This window comes from Pyrus communis, chromosome 11, assembly GCF_963583255.1.
Source record: "Pyrus communis chromosome 11, drPyrComm1.1, whole genome shotgun sequence".
In the NCBI taxonomy this organism is placed as follows: Eukaryota; Viridiplantae; Streptophyta; class Magnoliopsida; order Rosales; family Rosaceae; genus Pyrus; species Pyrus communis.
This window is the reverse complement of record NC_084813.1, coordinates 24493152-24513007: the sequence shown is the minus strand read 5'-3', so window position 1 is coordinate 24513007 and position 19856 is coordinate 24493152. Positions and strand designations below refer to the sequence as shown.

Genomic DNA, 19856 nt, shown 5'->3' with positions numbered 1-19856 from the left:
TCGTTATTTATTAAATTGAAGGTATTTTGTTATGTTGGTCCTTATTTAACAGAAATTTTCTTACAAAGAACAAAAATGATAACGGTGGACAAAGTCACATACCACTTCTATTGATTTTAAATTTCAGATACTTAAGTGAGAAATTTTGTCAATTTTAGAGATTATTTTGACTAAAAAGCCGAAAAAATGGCCTTTTGTAGTCCTTAGTCAATAATAGTGGGCTACCGTTGCAAAACCCCAGCAAACTTCCTCTTGCTTTCCTTCAGTCATGGAATATTGTGAACAATGAAACTCATCAAACTTCCTGCTGCTTTCCTTTAGTCAACTTATCTTCCATGAAAAGAGCATCTCCTTCACTCTATATAAAACCATGTCTTTCCTTGTAGCAGAAACAGAAAAACCTAAACCTTCAAGAGATTCCTAAAACCCTTCCGACAAAAACGAAGATGATGGGAGAAATGTGGGCTCAAATGGGCTCGGTGATTGCGAGTGTCATGTTCGTTAATGCCATATTTCAACAATACCTTCCCCACCATCTTCGGTACCATGTAGAAAGATACACTCAAAAACTAGTGAGCTTTGTCTACCCTTACATCCAAATCTCCTTTGATGAATTCACCAATGATTTTCGCAAGCGAAGTGAAATCTATTCCGCCATCCAGAGCTACCTCAGCGCGAAATCTTCCACCGGGGCTAAGCGGTTAAAAGCTCATGATGTCAAGGACAGCAAGTCTCTGGTCCTTGGCATGGATGACAATGAAGAAGTGACTGATGAATTTCAAGGCGTTAAGCTTTCATGGGTTTTGAGGAAACGACCGGCAAATCAGACTTCATTTTCTTTCTATCCTCAGGCTGATGAGAAGAAACATTATAGGCTGACGTTCCACAGATGCCACAGAGATATCATCACGGGGTCATACCTTGATCATGTGATTAAAGAAGGGAAAGCGATATTGGTGAGCAACAGGCAACGAAAGCTCTATATCAACAATCCTACACAGAATTGGTACTCCTACAAGGGAACAACGTGGAGCCATGTAGTGTTTGAGCACCCGGCATCATTTGAAACCCTAGCAATGGACCCGAAAAAGAAGGAGGAAATCGTCAATGACCTCATCAAGTTCAGAAGGGGAAAGGAGTACTACGCGAAAATCGGGAAGCCTTGGAAGCGGGGTTATCTACTTTACGGGCCACCAGGCACTGGAAAGTCTACTATGATTGCTGCCATGTCTAATTTCATGGATTATGATGTCTATGATCTTGAGTTAACGACGGTGAAGGACAACACTGAGCTGAGGAAGCTACTGATTGACACGCCAAGTAAGTCTATAATTGTGATTGAGGACATTGATTGTTCACTTGATCTTACAGGACAGCGAAAGAAGAAGAAGGAGAAGGATGAGGAGGACAAGGAAGAAAATAAGGATCCAGTTCGAAAAATGAGGGAAGATCAAGAAAACACACAGAGCAAGGTGACTCTTTCGGGGCTGCTAAACTTTATCGATGGGATTTGGTCAGCTTGTGGAGGGGAGAGATTGATTGTGTTTACGACTAATTATGTGGAGAAACTTGATCCTGCGCTCATTAGAAGAGGAAGGATGGACAAACACATAGAGTTGTCCTACTGCTGCTTCGAAGCATTCAAAGTGCTTGCTAGGAATTATTTGGATTTGGATTCACACGAGTTGTTTGAAACGATTGCTCGTTTGTTGGGCGAAACCAATATGACTCCTGCTGATGTTGCTGAGAACTTGATGCCTAAATCTGTTATACAGGATGCTGAATCTTGTTTGAAGAACTTGATCGAAGCTCTTGAGGCTGCGAAGGAGGAGGCAAGAGTGAAGGCTGAGGAAGAAGCAAAATCAAAGGCAGAGGAAGAGGCAAAACTGAAGGTAGAGAAAGAAGAAAGAAAGACCAGTCTGCCAAAAGTTGAAGAGAAATGCAATGGAAAACAAGTTGAAACGCGCGAAGAAAACAGAGTTAGCGCCTAAAGATGAACGAAAGAGAGTGAAATCATATGTATGAATTTCAACCTTTCTTAAATTGCATTTCGTGGAGTCTCATCAGTGTGTGTTTTTCCTTAATGTGTAATAAGAATCATTTCATGGGGCTGTATAAATTAATGTATGGAACGTAAGTGTTTCGATCATCAACGGCATAAGTAACCTGTACCGCAAGTAAAAAATGTCTATTTCTTTGAATAAGTTTAACTAAGCAACTCTCACCTGTGTTTTATCAAAATATCCTTAGTTAATTACGTTCTTTCGTATCTTATTAATTTTTTGTTTCTTAAAGTAAAATTTTCTCACTTAACGACTAATTGTATGTTACAAGAAACTAAGACTGATTGATCCACAGTAGACAGACATGATGATGATGGGAGAAATGTGGGTTCAACCGGACGCGGAGATTTGCTAGTGTGATGCTTCTTGCTTGTTTATGCAAAATTTCTGCATTTTTTCCCATCGCTTTCGAGGCATAGAGACTGAATCCGCCCGCCATTGTAGAGGATCAGAATGCTTAGTATATTCATACAAAGTAATCAGTGTGGTGCTTCATGCTTGTTTACGCTAAATTTTACGTATTTTCCCTTCTCTAAGAAAAAATAATTTATGTAAAGCTATGAAGTATACATCATTTGTCAACAAAATACAGAGGCCAAACAAGAAAGCAAAGTCTAAACATGACTCCAGCAGACATGTTTGCTCATCTGGGATTCGCAGTTGGCAGCTTGATGTTTGCGTGGGATATCATCCCACAATACCTTCCTTAGAGCCTTCGAAGCCAGACTAAGAAATACTCTCAAAGATTGGAGGGTTTCGTCTACCCATACAACCAAATCACGTTCGATGAATTCATTGGAGAGCGTCTCAAGCACAATGAACCTTACTCCTCCATTGAGAACTATCTAAGCTCCAAATCTTTACACAAGCAAAGCGCCTAAAGGCTGACATAAAAAACCAACAGTCCCTTGCTTTTAGCCTGGATGACTATCAAGAGGTCGCCGACAAGTTCCAAGGACGCAGTTTCTTGTGGGTTTCTGGGACAAACATGTTGAAAAGACAGACGTATTCTTTCTACCCTGTTGGTGAGAAAAGGTACTACAAGCTTATTTCCATAAACGGCAGGGGGATCTCGTGATATGGCCATACTTGACTCACGTCTTGAAAGAGAGCAAGGCTATGAAGGTGGTAAACCGGTAAAGAAAGATTTATTCGAACAATCGTTCACATTGGAGCCATGTCGTGTTTGAGCACCCGCTACATTTCAGACACTTGCCATGGAGCCGGAGAAGAAGGACATTATTGACGACCTAATGGCATTCACCAAAGCAGAAAACTACTATGCAAGGATTGGAAGGGCATGGCAGCGGGGATATCTCCTTTACGGCCCTCGAGGTACTGGAAAGTCCACCACGATTTCTGCCATGACCGATCTTTTGGGCTATGATCTTTATGATCTTGAACTCACTGCAGTTAAAGACAACACTGAGCTGAGGGGGCTTCTGATTGAAACAACAAGCAAGTCTATTATTGTAATTGAGTCTATTATTGTAATTGAAGACATTGATTGTTCACTTGATATTGCAGGACCGAGGAGGAAGAGAAAAGATAAAGGGGAAGAGGAGGAAGAGAAAGATCGAAGGGAGAATCTTGCAGAACAAGAACGAGAAACCAAAACCAGCCAGGTTAATATTTCCGGGTTTCTGATTTTTATTGATGGGCTATGGTCAGCTTGTAGCAGAGGGGGGATCATTGTCATCCCAACTAATCATGTGGAGCAACTCGATCCAGCACTTGTCCGGAAAGGAAGGATGTACAAGCACATAGAATTGTTGTACTGCAAGTTCGAAGCATTCAAGGTGCTGGCGGGGAACTACCTTAGACTTCAATCACACGATTTGTTTTCCACAATTGTACGCTGCCAGAGGAAACTGATAGGACTCCAGCTGATGTTGCAGAACCTTTGATGCCCAAGACAAATCCTTAGGATGCTTAAATCTGCCTACATAATATGATTGAAGCCCTCGAAAAAGAAAAAGAGAATGGAAGGTTGAAAGCCGAGGAAGAAGGGAAAAGGAGAAATCATCACCTAAAGAGGAAGAAAATGATTGCGATACAGGATCATCTGATGAGCAATAAAAAGAGAGCAAGAAAATACGTTTAGAATTGGTTAAAAAGCTTGTTTCCTAAAAGTTGTATGTATTATTCTAAAACCAAATTCCTCTCCTTTCCGAGGTATTTACTCATTCGAGTTGAAGAACATGGTGCCGAAATCTGATGTAGAGGATGTTGAGTTTTGTTTGAAGAACTTGATCGAAGCTCTTGAGGCTGCGTAGGAGGAGGCGAGAATCAAGGCTTAGGTAAAAACAAGCAAAAAGGCAGAGGAAGAAGAAAAATTGAAAGCTGAGAAAGAAGTGAAGTCGAAGGCAGTGGAAGAAACAGATTCAAAAGCAGATAGTGAAATGTAGCGGAACATCAGCTTAGCTTCATAGGACCAAGTAAACTCTCATTCGTGCAACTTTTATCCGTGTTTTTTAGGAAAATAAGCTTATAATTTTCTCAATTAACAATTTAAAAAGGTCCATTGTCCCACCTAGTTCGTCGGTCTAACCAACGATCTGGGTGTGATCTATCAGCAGCGGCATTCTTCCTTGCTCGTTCCTAGGAACTCGGTAACGTGGCCAGTAAGTCAGCGAGCATTGAGGCAGGCAGACAAATATTATTAACTGCTTTCAGTCGGTAAGGAAAGGAAGGCTGATTTCACCGATTATCCTTACTTGACGCTTTGGACGAGTATTTCAAAACCTCAGTTCACTATCATTAAGGGAACTTCTTCGATTACCGCTTTAAGCCTTAAGGGTAATTGTCTGCAATTTCCATCAGAAGTGTAATTGGTTTCCTTGTTTTTCTTTGGCTTGCATGTAAGTTGCAATTTAACTGATTGATTACCAAACATTTGGGTTCATGATTTACTCTTGGACCATACTAAAAGGAAAGTACCAAGAAAGTATGTGTGTGATGCTGAACTGAAAGACGAGGATGACATCATTGCAATATGACGTCATAGAACTAATACATTTTCCAATTTTTTAAACAAAATAATAATTTCCATTTGGTTTTACTTTAACTTAACCTACTGAGCAAGTAATCGAGTCAATTTTTGGACCGGATTGTTTAAATGTATTCACACAGAATAATCAATGCCGACTCAACCAAAACCCCCCTTCAATTAAATATATTTTAATTTTTAATTTAATCTCCACAAAATTATACAAATTCTCACCCAAACTAGTATATTGGACCAAGAACTTCAAGTTAAGGGAGTAATCCGGATTAATCTCATGAGATGGAAATGATTGAGATAGTGATCGAGTATGGATTCATTTTGTGTCTTGTCTTTTTTCTAGGGAAGTGAATCCTACAAATCGAGTGATTTGTCACGCTTCAGGCCAAGGACAGATTGGCTATCCACCGATGTACCAGGCCGTTCGACCAAGGCGGCACACCCTTCAGGATGTTAACTTGACTTCTGTTAGGTACGTCTATCTTTGCAGACATGTTTGCAGTTGGTATATGGTCTCGTCACTTTAGCTAGATTAGAGAAATGCGTTTGGAGCAACATTCTGAAAGCTAGAATACATTACATGTGCTTATCATACTTATGCGGTATAGGGATTGAGATGAGGCATGGTGGGGCAACGTCCACGCCAATTCGCTCCATTCTTCAAGAACGTTGACATTCTTATCTACTCCTAACGGTGGGAAGTCGAAGTGACAAACTGCAAAATATAAGCAGTAAAGAGATAGCTTAGAAGGACTCATAAGGATCTTGAAGAAGAATCGTAATTGACATAGATTCAAATCTTGATGTGAGGACCCATATCGGTAAAAGAGAAGTAGCAAGATTTCAAGATATGTTATATCCACTGATCCGCTTGTTAGGTTTTGTTTTCTTTGATTGCTCTTGCTTTTGTTGGATGGATTAAGGTTAACACAAATGGGCTTTCTAAATAAATGGTCATGTGGATAGTGGTGGTGTTTTCCGTGACTCCAATGGTCTTTCTTTAGGAGCGTTTTCCTCATCTTTGTATGCATTGAAATTTTGAAATTTCATGTTTACAATCTTCTTGTCCAAGTGCAATTGTTGATGAGATTGTTGTTGTGATCAAGGCAATTCAGATTGCGTGAGATAAAGAGTGACAACACGTTTGGTTAGAGACAAATTCTATGCATGTCGTTCACCCTTTATCAACTCGCTTCAAGGATGTCCCATGCTTTCTCAAAGTTTCTTGGGCAAACTGTTTATGATATTGCTCACTTCCGCTTGCTTGTTTTGCATAATTTTAAGGAAGAAAATTGTTTGGCGGATGCTTTTGCTAATTTTGGGGGAATGAATAGTAGTTTTACATGGCAGGACTTGAGACCTAATTTTGCAAATGCGTCTTATAGAAGAGACCGCATTGGCTTCCTGTCTTTCGTTCGAGGTAATTTTTTTTTATATGGTTTGTAGCTTGTCGCTTGGTTGCAGTTCGTGGCAGCATTTAAGTTTTGTTTTAGAGGAGTTCCTACATCCCCCTCTTTTCTTGTATTCTTCAAATTTTAAGAGGTGGTCAAGTTTTTGTTCCTTCATCGTCTTGTGTTCTAAGGGGGAAGATTTTTGCCCCTTGACTAGGTGTAACTTTACATTTTCTTATCAATAAAATTTTCTCATACGATCTAGGTTCCATGGAAAACAGAAGGTTTGCTTTATTTTCTTCGTTTATCATACATGGTTAATTGCTCGTCACTTGATTCATAAGCTCTGATTAATTACCCTTGATTATTAGGATAGAGCTTCAGTAATATGTCATTTAGCAATACGGTCTATTTCACTCCCCTTGTTTTGGAAGTTTTAGATTAGAATCTTTTGAATGAAACGAAGAACAAATAGAATTTGCTAAAAAAGCCGGCTAACGGGGGTATTCTTGTCGAATTTGTCACCAATTTATTACACAAGAAAATTGTATGACGTAGATTAGATCCCCATTCTTTATGTAAATATATCAATTCTTCAATGAAAAATAAAAAAATTCGTGATAAAAAATGTAATTTTTAAATGTTATTTATGTTGATTTTAAAGAAAAAACAAATTTGTCCAGCTCACCCAACTTTGTCGTTACGTCCCTCCAGAACCTCTTCTTTTTCATGGCGGGCCGCCTTTGGAGAATCCCACCAAACTTCCTCTTGCTTTCCTTTAGTCAATTAAATATTGTAAACAACTGAAACTTATCTTCCAAGAAACGAGCATCTCCTCCCCTATACAAAACCATGTCTTTCATCGTAGCAGAAACGAAAAAAACTTAAACCTTCAAGAGCTTCCGCAAACCCTTCCGACGAAAACGAAGATGATGGGAGAAATGTGGGCTCAAACGGGCTCGGTGATTGCGAGTGTGATGTTTGTTGCTGCCATATTCCAACAGTACCTTCTATACAAATGATATGTTTTCTGTATTACATTTCTTGTAATAATAGTCAGATGTTTTATATACATCTTACACAGACACACATGCAATAAACTAAAGACACATGCTTGCTGCCCATGCTACTGTCAGGAATATTGCAGCCACGTGCCCATGCTGCAACACATCAGAGCACATGAGGTCTGCTGTCCAGGTTGTATTCCAATTGTGCAGTTGGTGGAGCAGCAGTTGATGGAGCAGATTCGGCAGTTGGTGGAGCAGCAGTTGATGGAGCTGGTGGAGCAGCAGTTGATGGAGCAGATTCCTTAACACGCCCCCGCAAGACGATGGCACCATCGGAGACACCGATCTTGGAACGAAGGAGATGGAAACGTGGACGTGGCAAGGATTTGGTTAGAGCGTCTGCAAGCTGATCAGTAGTGGAGACATGAGAGACTTGAAGAAGACCACGAGTGACACGATCCCGTACAAACTGAAAATCAATATCGATATGCTTCATACGGGAATGGAGAACCGGATTAGCACAATAGAACATGGCTCCAATGTTATCACAAGAAACAGCCGGTGTTGTGGGGAGAGAAATGCCAAGTTCACGCAGTAAGGACTGAATCCATATGAGTTCAGCAGTGGTGGCAGCAATGGCCCGATATTCGGCTTCGGTAGAGGAGCGAGAGACAGACCGCTGCTTTCGGGAGCTCCAAGAGATGAGATTGCCACCAAGATAGACAACATAGCCAGTCGTAGATTTGCGATCATCACGATCACCAGCCCAGTCAGCATCGGAAAAGGCATAGAGACGATGAGAGGGGCGACGACAAAGATGAAGGCCAAAGGAAATGGTACCCTTCAGGTAGCGGAGAAGACGCTTGAGTGCCTGCCAGTGAGTCTCGGAAGGAGAATGCATGAATTGAGAGAGCTTATTGACTGTGAAGGAGATGTCAGGGCGTGTAAGACTGAGATATTGAAGTCCACCAACAAGACGACGGTAGGGAGTGGGATCCGTTGGGGAGGAGCCATCATGGAGCATGAGTGAGTGAGTGGTGGAGAGAGGCGTACTGACAGCCTTTGCACCATCCATCTTGGCATTGACAAGAAGATCATGAATGTACTTGTGCTGAGAGAGAAATAGGCCAGTGGCTGTGGGAAGGACTTCAACACCAAGAAAGTAATGTAAGGAGCCCAGGTCCTTGACGGAGAACCGAGTTGCCAACAGGTGAATGAACTTTGCTATAAGTGAGGAATCGTTTCCTGTAATAAGAAGATCATCAACATAAACCAAAAAATAAATTACAGCAGTCCCTTTATTCAAGAGAAAGAGTGAGGCATCAGAGATGGCATTGACAAAGCCATGGGAGAGCAGAAATGAGTGTAATTCCTTGTACCATGCCCTGGGAGCCTGTTTGAGGCCATAGAGGGCTTTCCTCAATTTACACACATGAGATGGATGATTGGAGTCAACAAAACCAGGTGGTTGGACCATATAGACATTTTCACGGAGTGTGCCATGAAGGAAAGCATTGTTGACGTCCAACTGACGAATTGGCCACTTATGAGTCACGGCAAGATGCAAAACAATGCGTATGGTAGTAGGTTTGATCACCGGACTGAAAGTATCTGAAAAATCAATACCAGGACGTTGGTGAAAACCCTTGGCAACTAAGCGTGCCTTGTACCTGTCAATATTGCCATCAGGATGCCGTTTGATACGAAACACCCACTTACAACCAATAAGATTTTGAGAGGGAAGGGAAGGAACGAGCTCCCATGTACCATTGCGAATTAACGCATTGAACTCATTGGACATTGCTTGTCGCCAAAGGGGATCCTTGACAGCCTGAGAGACACATGTCGGTTCAACTGAGGAGAGAATGGGATGTTTAGTAGCAGTCATAGCATACCGAGGATTGGGTTTGTGGATACCGACTTTGGCACGGGTGATCATGGAATGATTGGGGAGCACAGGAGGTACGGGGGGGGTTGGGGGAGGTTGGGTTAGAGGATGGAAAGGTGACAACAGTCCTATGAGGGTTTCTAGTGTATGTACGAACGGGGTTGTTGGGGGGGGTGGCTGGACGTGATCAGTTTGGGTTGGAGAATGTGGTGGGGTGAATATAGGTGCAGCGGATGGTGACGGTTCTGGGACAGGGGCAGATTCTGATGATGATGATGATGTGACGTGTGGTGGCAGCGAAGAAGAAACAGCCGACTCAACAGGCCTGGTGGGTAAGTGGACGGGAACATGAGTAACTGGAGAAAGAGAAGAGACCCAAGTGTGAGAGTTATCAACCGTGACATGGGGAGTGGAGGAAGGGAGGTTAGCAAGAGGAAAAGTGGACTCATCGAATTGAACATGCCGAGAGATAAAAATTTTGTGGGAGGAAAGATCAAGACACTGAAATGCACTTTGATTAGATGAGTAACCAAGGAAGAGGCATGGGCGGGAACGAGGGAGTAATTTATTGGAATTGTAAGGACGTAACCAAGGAAAACACAAGCACCCAAATGTACGAAGACGGGAGTAGTTGGGTTGTTCATCAAATAGTTGAGTGAATGGGGAGAGATTATTAAGAATCGGAGTGGGCATACGGTTGATAAGATAGGTAGCTGTTTTAAAGGCATAAGACCAATAGGTGAGAGGTAAAGAAGCTTGATGAAGAAGTGTGAGACCAGTTTCAACAATATGACGATGTCGTCGTTCGGCGACTCCATTGTGTTGAGGAGTGTGAGGTGGTGTAAGAAGATGGGTGATGCCATTGGATGAGAGAAAATGTTGGAGTTTGATAAATTCACCCCCACCATCAGTGTATAACCTAGTGATTTTCCTTTTGAAGTAATTTTCAACTAGTGCTTTGAAGGTGACAAAAGTGGAAAACACATCAGATTTCTTTTTGAGAGGGTAGAGCCATATATATTTTGTAAAATGATCAACAAAGATAACATAGTAAGAAAAACCATCAATTGAAGAGTATGGAGCAGGGCCCCAAACATCACTATAAACGAGGTCTAATGCACCATGACTGGTGAGAGACGAAGTTCCAAACGGGAGACGATGGCTTTTATTACATAGACATGAATGACAAACAGACTTGAACAACTTGGAAGACACATTAATGGAAGACATACGAAGGACTTGTTGGAGAGTTTGATGGCTGGGGTGACCAAGACGACGATGCCAGAGGTTGGGAGAGACCACCACACCCACCATAGCTTGTGGTTGATGAAATGATTTAGATTTAGGAGACCACTCATACACATCATCCTTATTCGGGCCTCGAAGAAGAACCGCCCCCGTGCTCAGATCCTTGACATGAAAGAAATCAGGAAAAAGTTCAATAGAGGTATTATTTTGTTTATTAAATTTAGAGATAGAAATAATGTCTTTTTTCATAGAAGGAACGCATAGAACGTTTGATAAGCTGAAAGATTGGGAGGATAAGGAGGGTAAAGTGGTTGAACCGACATGTGTGATACCCAAACCTGAACCATTACCAATAATTATTTCATCAGGACCATCATATATGGCTGCACCAGAGAGAGTGTTGACATTAGAGGTAACATGGTGAGAGGCACCAGAATCAAGCAACCATGTTGGAGAAGAGGTGGACCGACCATGGGTGGTAGGATTGGCCACGAGCGTACTGGAAGGTCCAGATTGGAGTTGAGGGCAGCGTTTGGCACTATGACCTTGAGTGCCACACCATTGACAGAAACCACGATAACCTGTGTTGTTCATGTTGGTAGAGCGGCGACCATTGTCGGTGAAGGATTGTTGGATGGACTTGTAGGAACCACGAGAATTGGTGGCAGTGGAAGATGTGTGGGGGTGCTCAAAGGAACTACGAGAAGGATTGCGAGAGAGAAATGACCCACGGTTGGAGTTGGAGTTGTGAGAGCGGAAGCCACGATTTGAGGTGTGGAAGCGAGATGTCTGGGTGACATTGGCAGTGATCACTGGGGGTAGAACAGTGGTATCATCACGCTTAAGAGCAGCTTCATGTTCAACCAGTTTGTCATGCAGGTTTTCAAAAGAGATTGAGGTGTCGCGGGAGCGAACTACCGCAGCAATTTCCTTGAAGTCCGAGCCAACACCATTAAGAATGTAGAGGAGGAGATCATCATCAGAGAGGGGAACATCAATGATGGCAAGCTCGTCTGCAATAATGCGGACTTCTTGTAGATACTCAGAGACAGGCTTGTTCTCACGACGCAGGAGAGTAAGGCGTTCTTTGAGACCAAGAACACGGGCACGGGCTTTGCTAGCAAAGAGATGAAGAAGCTTGTCCCAAGCTTCCTTGGATGTCTTGGCAGAGGCAATAAGGGAGATGACCTGCGGGGAGACGGAAGCAAGAATCGCATGAAGGAGGAGTTGATCTTGCCGAATCCAAAAGGTGCGAAGCACGGTTTGAGTGGTTGATGGGCAGAGATGAGAACCATCCACATAACCCATGAGATCGTAGCCGTAAAGGAGGGCGTTGAACTGAGCACGCCAGGATGGGTAATTAGTGGGTGTGAGTTTCACAGGTAATTGGGCTGTAGCGTTTATGGTGATCAAGGTGGGAGTAGTGGAGTTGAGGTCTGGTAGAGGGTTGGTTGTAGAGGCGTCAGTGGCCATGGATGAAGACAGGGAAGAGATGGATCAGAAAAAAAATTTCTCGTTGGAGTTTTTGGGCTCGTGATACCATATACAAATGATATGTTTTCTGTATTACATTTCTTGTAATAATAGTCAGATGTTTTATATACATCTTACATAGACACACATGCAATAAACTAAAGACACATGCTTGCTGCCCATGCTACTGTCAGGAATATTGCAGCCACGTGCCCATGCTGCAACACATCAGAGCACATGAGGTCTGCTGTCCAGGTTGTATTCCAATTGTGCAGTTGGTGGAGCAGCAGTTGATGGAGCAGATTCGGCAGTTGGTGGAGCAGCAGTTGATGGAGCTGGTGGAGCAGCAGTTGATGGAGCAGATTCCTTAACACCTTCCTCCCCAACTTCGGTACCATGTCGAAAGATACACTAAAAAATTAGTGAGCTTTGTCTACCCTTACATCCAAATCTCCTTTGATGAATTCACCAATGATTTTCGCAAGCGAAGTGAAATCTATTCCGCCATCCAGAGCTACCTCAGCGCGAAGTCTTCCACCCGGGCTAAGCGGTTAAAAGCTCATGATGTCAAGGACAGCAAGTCTGTAGTCCTTGGCATGGATGACAATGAAGAAGTGACTGATGAATTTCAAGGCATTAATCTTTCATGGGCTTCGATGAAACGAACGAAGAATCAGACTTCATTTTCTTTCTATCCTCAGGCTGATGAGAAGAAACATTATACGCTGACGTTCCACAGACGCCATCGAGATATCATCACGGGGTCTTACCTTGATTATGTGATAAAAGAAGGGAAGGCGATATTGGTGAGCAACAGGCAACGAAAGCTCTATATCAACAATCCTACACAGAATTGGTACTCCTACAAGGGGACAAAGTGGAGCCATGTAGTGTTTGAGCACCCGGCATCATTTGAAACCCTAGCAATGGACCCGAAAAAGAAGAAGGAAATCGTCAATGACCTCATCAAGTTCAGCAAGGGAAAGGAGTACTATGAGAAAATCGGGAAGCCATGGAAGCGGGGTTATCTACTTTACGGGCCACCAGGCACTGGAAAGTCCACCATGATTGCTGCCATGTCTAATTTCATGGATTATGATGTCTATGATCTTGAGTTAACGACGGTGAAGGACAACACTGAGCTGAGGAAGCTACTGATTGACACGCCTAGTAAGTCTATACTTGTGATTGAGGACATTGATTGCTCGCTTGATCTTACAGGACAGCGAAAGAAGAAGAAGAAGAAGGATGAGGAGGACAAAGAAGAAAAGGATCCAGTTCAAAAAAAGAAGGAAGATGAAGAAAACACACCAAGCAAGGTGACTCTTTCGGGGCTGCTAAACTTCATCGATGGGATTTGGTCAGCTTGCGGAGGGGAGAGACTGATCGTGTTCACTACTAATTATGTGGACAAACTTGATCCTGCGCTCATTAGAAGAGGAAGGATGGACAAACACATAGAATTGTCCTACTGCTGCTTCGAAGCATTCAAAGTGCTTGCTAGGAATTATTTGGATTTGGATTCACACGAGCTGTTTGAAACGATTGCGCGTTTGTTGGGCGAAACCAATATGACTCCTGCTGATGTCGCTGAGAACTTGATGCCTAAGTCTGTTATACAGGATGCTGAATCTTGTTTGAAGAGCTTGATCGAAGCTCTCGAGGCTGCGAAGGAGGAGGCAAGAATGAAGGCCGAGGAAGAAGCGAAATCAAAGGCAGAGGAAGCGGCAAAACTGTGATAGGTTGTATTATGTGCTTAGTGTGTAAATTAGTGTGCTTAGTGTGTAAATTAGAATGGTTAGGATTGTGACATGTGTCATATTGTTGGTTGATGTGTAAAGTTAGTTGACATATGTCATATTATTATTGGTTGATATGTGAATTTAGTTGGCATGTGTCATATTATGATTGGATGGTGTGTAAAGTTAGTTACAACTGTTTAAGATGGTATAACCTATTAATACCACTTTGGCTTGTAATTATTAGCGTGAAAGAAGGAATGAAAACTAGTTATCGAGCTCCCTCTCTTCCTCTCGAGTCTGCTCTCTCTTTACATTTCTGTTCTTGATTCTTCCATTGTTGACAAACTGAAAGGAATAGAAAGAAGAGAAAGAGAAAGACCAGTCTGCTAAAGTCGAAGAGAAGTGCAATGGAACATAAGTTGAAACGCCTGAAGAAATCGTAAGAAAAAGAGTGAAATTATCTGTATCTTTTTTTAAAAAGGGAACAAGCTGATAGTTTCGCCACATCAATCTACCTTTCGGGACCGGAAAGACTCACACAAGCATTTCAATCTCCTTTCACCCGAGTGAAATTATCTGTACAGTCTGATCAGTGTGTGGTTTTCCTTTATATGTAATTAGAATCATTTTATGGGGTTGTAATAAATAAATAAATAAATGTATGGCACATAAGTTAACCTGTGCCGCAAGGAAATCGTTCAGAAAAAGCTTTTTATAAAGAACAATTGTGATCTCTACAGGCAGGAATTTCATCACCGGAAGAAAGCATGAGTCCAAATGGAAGACTAAAGTGCCGGCCTATACGTAAAACACTAAAAAAATGAAAAGAAGAGCGAAGGAAAGGCCACGAAACAAGTCCGAACCTTCCAGGTTCACCATCCATGACAGACATTGACATCACTCGGTAGCATATCGGTGTCGATATTGTCTCTGCATAGCTTTGTTAGATGCGTCATGTGAGTATACGTCCTGCAGCGGATGTGGTTAGTGGTTACTGCAATTGACAGTGACTTTTGCTCTTAATTTGGACGATCGTAGTATGAATAATATATTAGCAAGAAGTCGGGAAATTTACGGAGAAGGTCTCCTGGAAATTGTCATTCTGATTGCCAAAACTTAACCTTACCAAAATAAACTGGCCCTGACTATAAATAATGAGGAGTTGAAGCTATAAGCAAGTTATCCTACGTGTAAAATCCAATGGCCAAAGGTTCTCCACGTCATTCCTGTTTTGTATCATCCACGTGTTTGGCTTGAAAATTCGTCATTCATGAGGGAACGTGTTGAGAATGAGTCTGACATTTATGGGAGAAGAGACCTTATATGGACTTATAAAGAACTGAGCTAATTCTCATATTGCCAATTGTTTTTATGGTGGAACACATTTTCTTCGGATGTCAATAAAAGCTCACTAATACAATTATCTCATAAAATATTTTCTAATTAATCTAACCAACACGTTCTCATTTATTGAAAATGCAAACTCACTTTTTTGTTTTCGTTCTCTAAAAACACTCCCGAAATACGTTATCAAACAAGCCTTAAACATCTTCGAGTACATGCTAGCTAAGCTTTAATTTGCAACTACTACGTTTTATTTCCTCTTTTTTGTTATTATTATTTTTTTAATCTACAATATCTGTACCAAAGGTCTAAGTCAAAAACATGAAAAACTTGCGGGTAGCAGAGCACAACAAGAACATGAGCCAGAAAGTTAAAAACCCCACAAGACACAAGTTCAACAACATTTATTGTCATTGATATATATTTTTGTTGAACTGTGAACAAGTTCCTGAGAAGAACTAGGTGGAAGTAAGTATACTATCTCTAGTTATTGATAATTTATTTACTTACAAAACATTCATGTTCTTGATTTACTTTCTGAACAATTAAACGGCGTTTTCATTTCCGTTAATACAAGGAAAATACTTGTCTCTTTAAAAGCAGTCATTCTTACTTACAAATCACAATTTGATGTGCGTAAAAAAGTTTCCTTCAGTGTTTTTAATTGGATATTTATGCACGTGTATTGAACTTTGATTTACAGGAAGGAGCTCCGAGAAAGTATACCAAAAAGAATGCGTATGATGGGAGAAATGTGGGCAAAATTAGGCTCGATGGTTGCGAGTGCGATATTCATGAGTGCCGTATTTCGAGACTTCCTTCCGGTGCAACTTCGGAATCATGTCGAACTATACATCCATAAACTAGCGAACTTTTTCGACCCTTACGTGCAAATTACATTTGATGAGCACACCAATCAGTTTCGCAAGCGAAGTGAAGTCTATTCCGCCATCCAGAGCTATCTCAGCACCAAGTCTTCTGCCCGAGTGAGGCGGCTCAAGGCTCATGATGTCAAGAACAGCAAGTGTCTAGTCCTTAGCATGGATGACAACGAAGAAATCACCGACGAATTTCAAGGCATTACGTTTTCGTGGACTCTGGTGAAACGAATGGCGAACCAGACTTCATTTTCTATCTACCCTCAACCTAATGAGAAGAAATGTTATAAGCTGACGTTCCACAGACGCTATCGAGATATCCTTACGGGGTCTTACCTTGATCATGTGATAAAAGAGGGGAAGGCGATATCGGCAAGCAACAGGCAAAGAAAGCTTTACATCAACAATCCTGCAGAGGATTGGAATTCATACCGAGGGACGAAATGGAGTCACATTGTTTTTGAGCACCCGGCAACATTTGAAAGCCTAGCAATGGACCCGAAAAAGAAGGAAGAAATCATCAATGATCTCATCAAGTTCAGTCAGGGAAAAGAGTACTATGCAAAAATCGGGAAGGCATGGAAGCGGGGTTATCTCCTCTACGGGCCACCAGGAACTGGAAAGTCTACCATGATTGCTGCCATTTCTAACCTCATGAACTACGATGTCTATGATCTTGAACTAACGCAGGTTAAGGACAACACCGAGCTGAGGAAGCTTCTGATAGACACGCCGAGTAAGTCTATAATTGTGATTGAGGACATTGATTGCTCGCTTGATCTTACCGGACAGCGAAAGAAGAAAAAGGATGAGGAGGACAAGGAAGAAAAGGATTCAGTTCGGAAAAAGAGGGAAGATCAAGAAAACAAACCGAGCAAGGTGACTCTTTCGGGGCTGCTAAACGTTATCGATGGGATTTGGTCAGCTTGTGGAGGGGAGAGACTGATCGTGTTCATGACTAATTATGTGGACAAGCTCGATCCTGCACTCATCAGAAGAGGAAGGATGGACAAGCACATAGAATTGTCCTACTGCTGCTTTGGAGCGTTCAAGGTTCTTGCTAGGAATTATTTGGGTTTGGAGACGCACGAATTGTTTGAAAGGATTGGGCGTTTGTTGGGGGAAACGGATATGACACCTGCTGATGTTGCAGAGAATTTGATGCCGAAATCTGATGTAGAGGATGCTGAGTCTTGTTTGAAGAACTTGATCGAAGCTCTCGAGGCTGCGAAGGAGGAGGCAAAGATCAAGGCCGACGAAGAAGCTAAACAGAAGGCAGAGAACGAAATGAAATCGAAGGCAGAGGAAGACCAAAATTTGAATGCAGAGAAAGAAGCATAACCAAAGGCAGAGGAAGAAGAAGATTCGGAAGCACAGAAAGATGAGCTCGAAGTGAAACGGAACGGAACGTCAGCTTAGCTTGATAGGGAAAATGTCTATTTCTTCGAATAATTTTAACCTAGTAAAGTCTCATTTGTGCAACTAGTATCTGTGTTTTTTAGGAAAAATAAGCTTATAAGTTTCTCAATTAACAACTAATTGTCTGCAATTTCCATCAGAAGTGTGATTATTGTTTTTCTTTGGTTTGCATGTAAGTTGCAGTTAACTGATTGTTCAACAGCAGACGAACATGGCAGATGACTGGAGAAATGTGGTTTCAGCTGGCCGCGGCGGTTGTCAGGGTGAAGCTTCATCGCTTGTTTCTGTTAAATTTCTACGCACTTTCCATATCGTTTTTGTGGTATGGCGACGAAACCACCAGGCAATGGTCGACGATCAGAATGCTTAATTTATTCACTAGCCAATGCCTGTTAGAACTTATATGTGAGAAGTGACTCAAAACACCTAATAAAGATATGAAATAACATGACTATTAAGGAGATATAAAGTAATGAATGTTATACTGTTGATCAATGTATAATATAAGATGAGAAAACTATAAGTATTGTACAAAATGATGTAGAGGACAGTTATAAGGAGTTGTAAAACTGAAAGTAACTACAACCATGATAGATGGAGCAGTTACATCCTTATAACAGGGTTTCGACCCCCTTTCTTGGGTAAGTTACAAGGTTCTTGTAGAGTGAATGCTCGTCCTATCAAGAGCAAGAGTTCCAATATGTTTACAAGAGAAGGGAAGGTCTTAATCACTGTAAAGCAACATATTATATTGCAGAGATGTATTGATGCAGAAAGATTATTAAGATGTTAGAGAAATAAGGAAGAAATGTAGAGAGAAAGAGAAATGTATTATTGTAATGTTTTTCTATATTACTCAATTACATTCACTACATTTGTTATATACTAACTCTACAAGCTTGTTCACTAAGACTTGTTATAACTGCCTTAACCTCCTTATAACAACCCTACTAATCCATTGACACATGGCACACTATCTAACCATTCATTATATATTGTTAACATCCTCCCTCAAGCTCAGGAGGAGGATCACGAAGGCTGAGATTGCAACAATGAGCACGAAACAATGGTGCAGAAAGTCCTTTAGTCAGAATATCAGCGAATTGCTCAGTAGACGAAACAAACTGCATATGAAGTAACTGTTTAGCAACCCTTTCCCGAACAAAATGAATGTCAATCTCAATATGTTTGGTTCTTTGATGCATCACTGGATTGCAGGTAAGAGCAATGGCGGACAGATTATCACAGAACATTGTTGAAGGAGTCGATATGGCAATCTGCAGAAATGCAAGAATCTGCTTTATCCAATCGATCTCAGTAGCTGTTGTAGCAATAACGCGATATTCTGCTTCAGTAGATGATCGAGAAACTGTTTGTTGCTTCTTGGATGACCACGATATGGGATTATGCCCTAAGAAGGCAACAAAACCAGTTGTGGAGCGTCTGTCATTGGGATCCCCTGCCCAGTCAGCAACACTAAATGTATTCAGCTCCATCTCACCTTTGACATATTGAAGACCATAGTGTTGAGTCCCTTTAAGATAACGTAATATCCGTTTGACAACCAAGTAATGGGACTCCATAGGGCAATGCATGAACTGACAGACTTGATGCACAGAAAATGCAATGTCAGGGCATGTGAAAGTGAGATACTGTAAAGCACCCACGATGCTTCTATATAATGCAGGATTAACAAATGGTGTTCCATCATCCTTGAGGAGCCGATGATGAGGCAAGCAAGGAGTGGCACAGGGCTTTGACAGATGCATCTATGTCCTTGTCAACAGATCATTAACATACTTGTGCTGGGAAAGAAATAACCCTTCTGCAGTTTTTGTAATTTGAATGCCAAGAAAGTAGTGGAGTAATCCCAGATCCTTTATATCAAACTCTGTTGCCAATGCAGCAATGACTGCTGGAATGATAGTTGTTGCACTCCCTGTGATGATTATATCATCTACATAAAGAAAGAGGATGACAACCCCAGATTCAGTGTGTTTGACAAACAAAGAAGTATCTGCATAAGTTGTTTGAAACCCCAGAGAAGGCAGAAAATTAGTAAACCTCTCATTCCATGCCCTTGGGGTTTGTTTGAGACCATATAGAGACTTGTGAAGTTTGCATACTGAGGAGGAATAGATAGAACCCAGGAGGTTGGGCCATGTATACCTCTTCTTACATGATTCCATGTAGAAAAGCGTTTTTGACATCAAGCTGTCTTAAATCCCAACCAAACTGTGCAGCTAAAGCAAGAACAAGCCTCACTGTAGTAAGCTTAACTACAGGGCTGAATGTTTCACCATAATCTATCCCTGCCTCTTGATTGAACCCCTTGGCTACAAGCCTAGCCTTGTATCTTGAGATAGTTCCATTGGCATGCCTCTTGATCTTGAAAACCC

General features: G+C 41.6%; 3 protein-coding genes and 1 pseudogene across 3 annotated transcripts; all 4 read left to right on the top strand.

Moving 5' to 3' along the window:
* Positions 1-342: 342 nt before the first annotated feature.
* On the top strand, positions 343-2511 carry LOC137708255 (AAA-ATPase ASD, mitochondrial-like). Its single transcript, XM_068447294.1, has one exon. It carries the CDS (start codon positions 447-449, stop codon positions 1989-1991), a length of 1545 nt encoding a protein of 514 aa, XP_068303395.1. The 5' UTR covers positions 343-446; the 3' UTR covers positions 1992-2511.
* Positions 2512-2683: 172 nt separating this feature from the next.
* Positions 2684-5019, top strand: LOC137709269 (AAA-ATPase At3g28510-like; annotated as a pseudogene).
* Positions 5020-7387: 2368 nt separating this feature from the next.
* On the top strand, positions 7388-14087 carry LOC137708635 (AAA-ATPase ASD, mitochondrial-like). The gene is made up of 2 exons (XM_068447754.1): positions 7388-7463; positions 12447-14087. Exons 1-2 carry the CDS (start codon positions 7388-7390, stop codon positions 13811-13813), a joined length of 1443 nt encoding a protein of 480 aa, XP_068303855.1. The 3' UTR covers positions 13814-14087.
* A 1807-nt stretch (positions 14088-15894) lies between these two features.
* On the top strand, positions 15895-17379 carry LOC137749175 (AAA-ATPase ASD, mitochondrial-like). The gene has a single exon (XM_068489290.1). It carries the CDS (start codon positions 15895-15897, stop codon positions 17377-17379), a length of 1485 nt encoding a protein of 494 aa, XP_068345391.1.
* The last annotated feature ends 2477 nt before the right edge of the window (positions 17380-19856 follow it).

Coding starts and splice junctions, on each gene's coding strand:
- LOC137708255 (XM_068447294.1), top strand. CDS start 447: ATGATGGGAGAAATGTGGGCTCAAATGGGCTCGGTGATTGCGAGTGTC.
- LOC137708635 (XM_068447754.1), top strand. CDS start 7,388: ATGATGGGAGAAATGTGGGCTCAAACGGGCTCGGTGATTGCGAGTGTG. Junction 7,464..12,446: donor TGCTGCCATATTCCAACAGT/ACCTTCTATACA, acceptor AGATTCCTTAAC/ACCTTCCTCCCCAACTTCGG.
- LOC137749175 (XM_068489290.1), top strand. CDS start 15,895: ATGCGTATGATGGGAGAAATGTGGGCAAAATTAGGCTCGATGGTTGCG.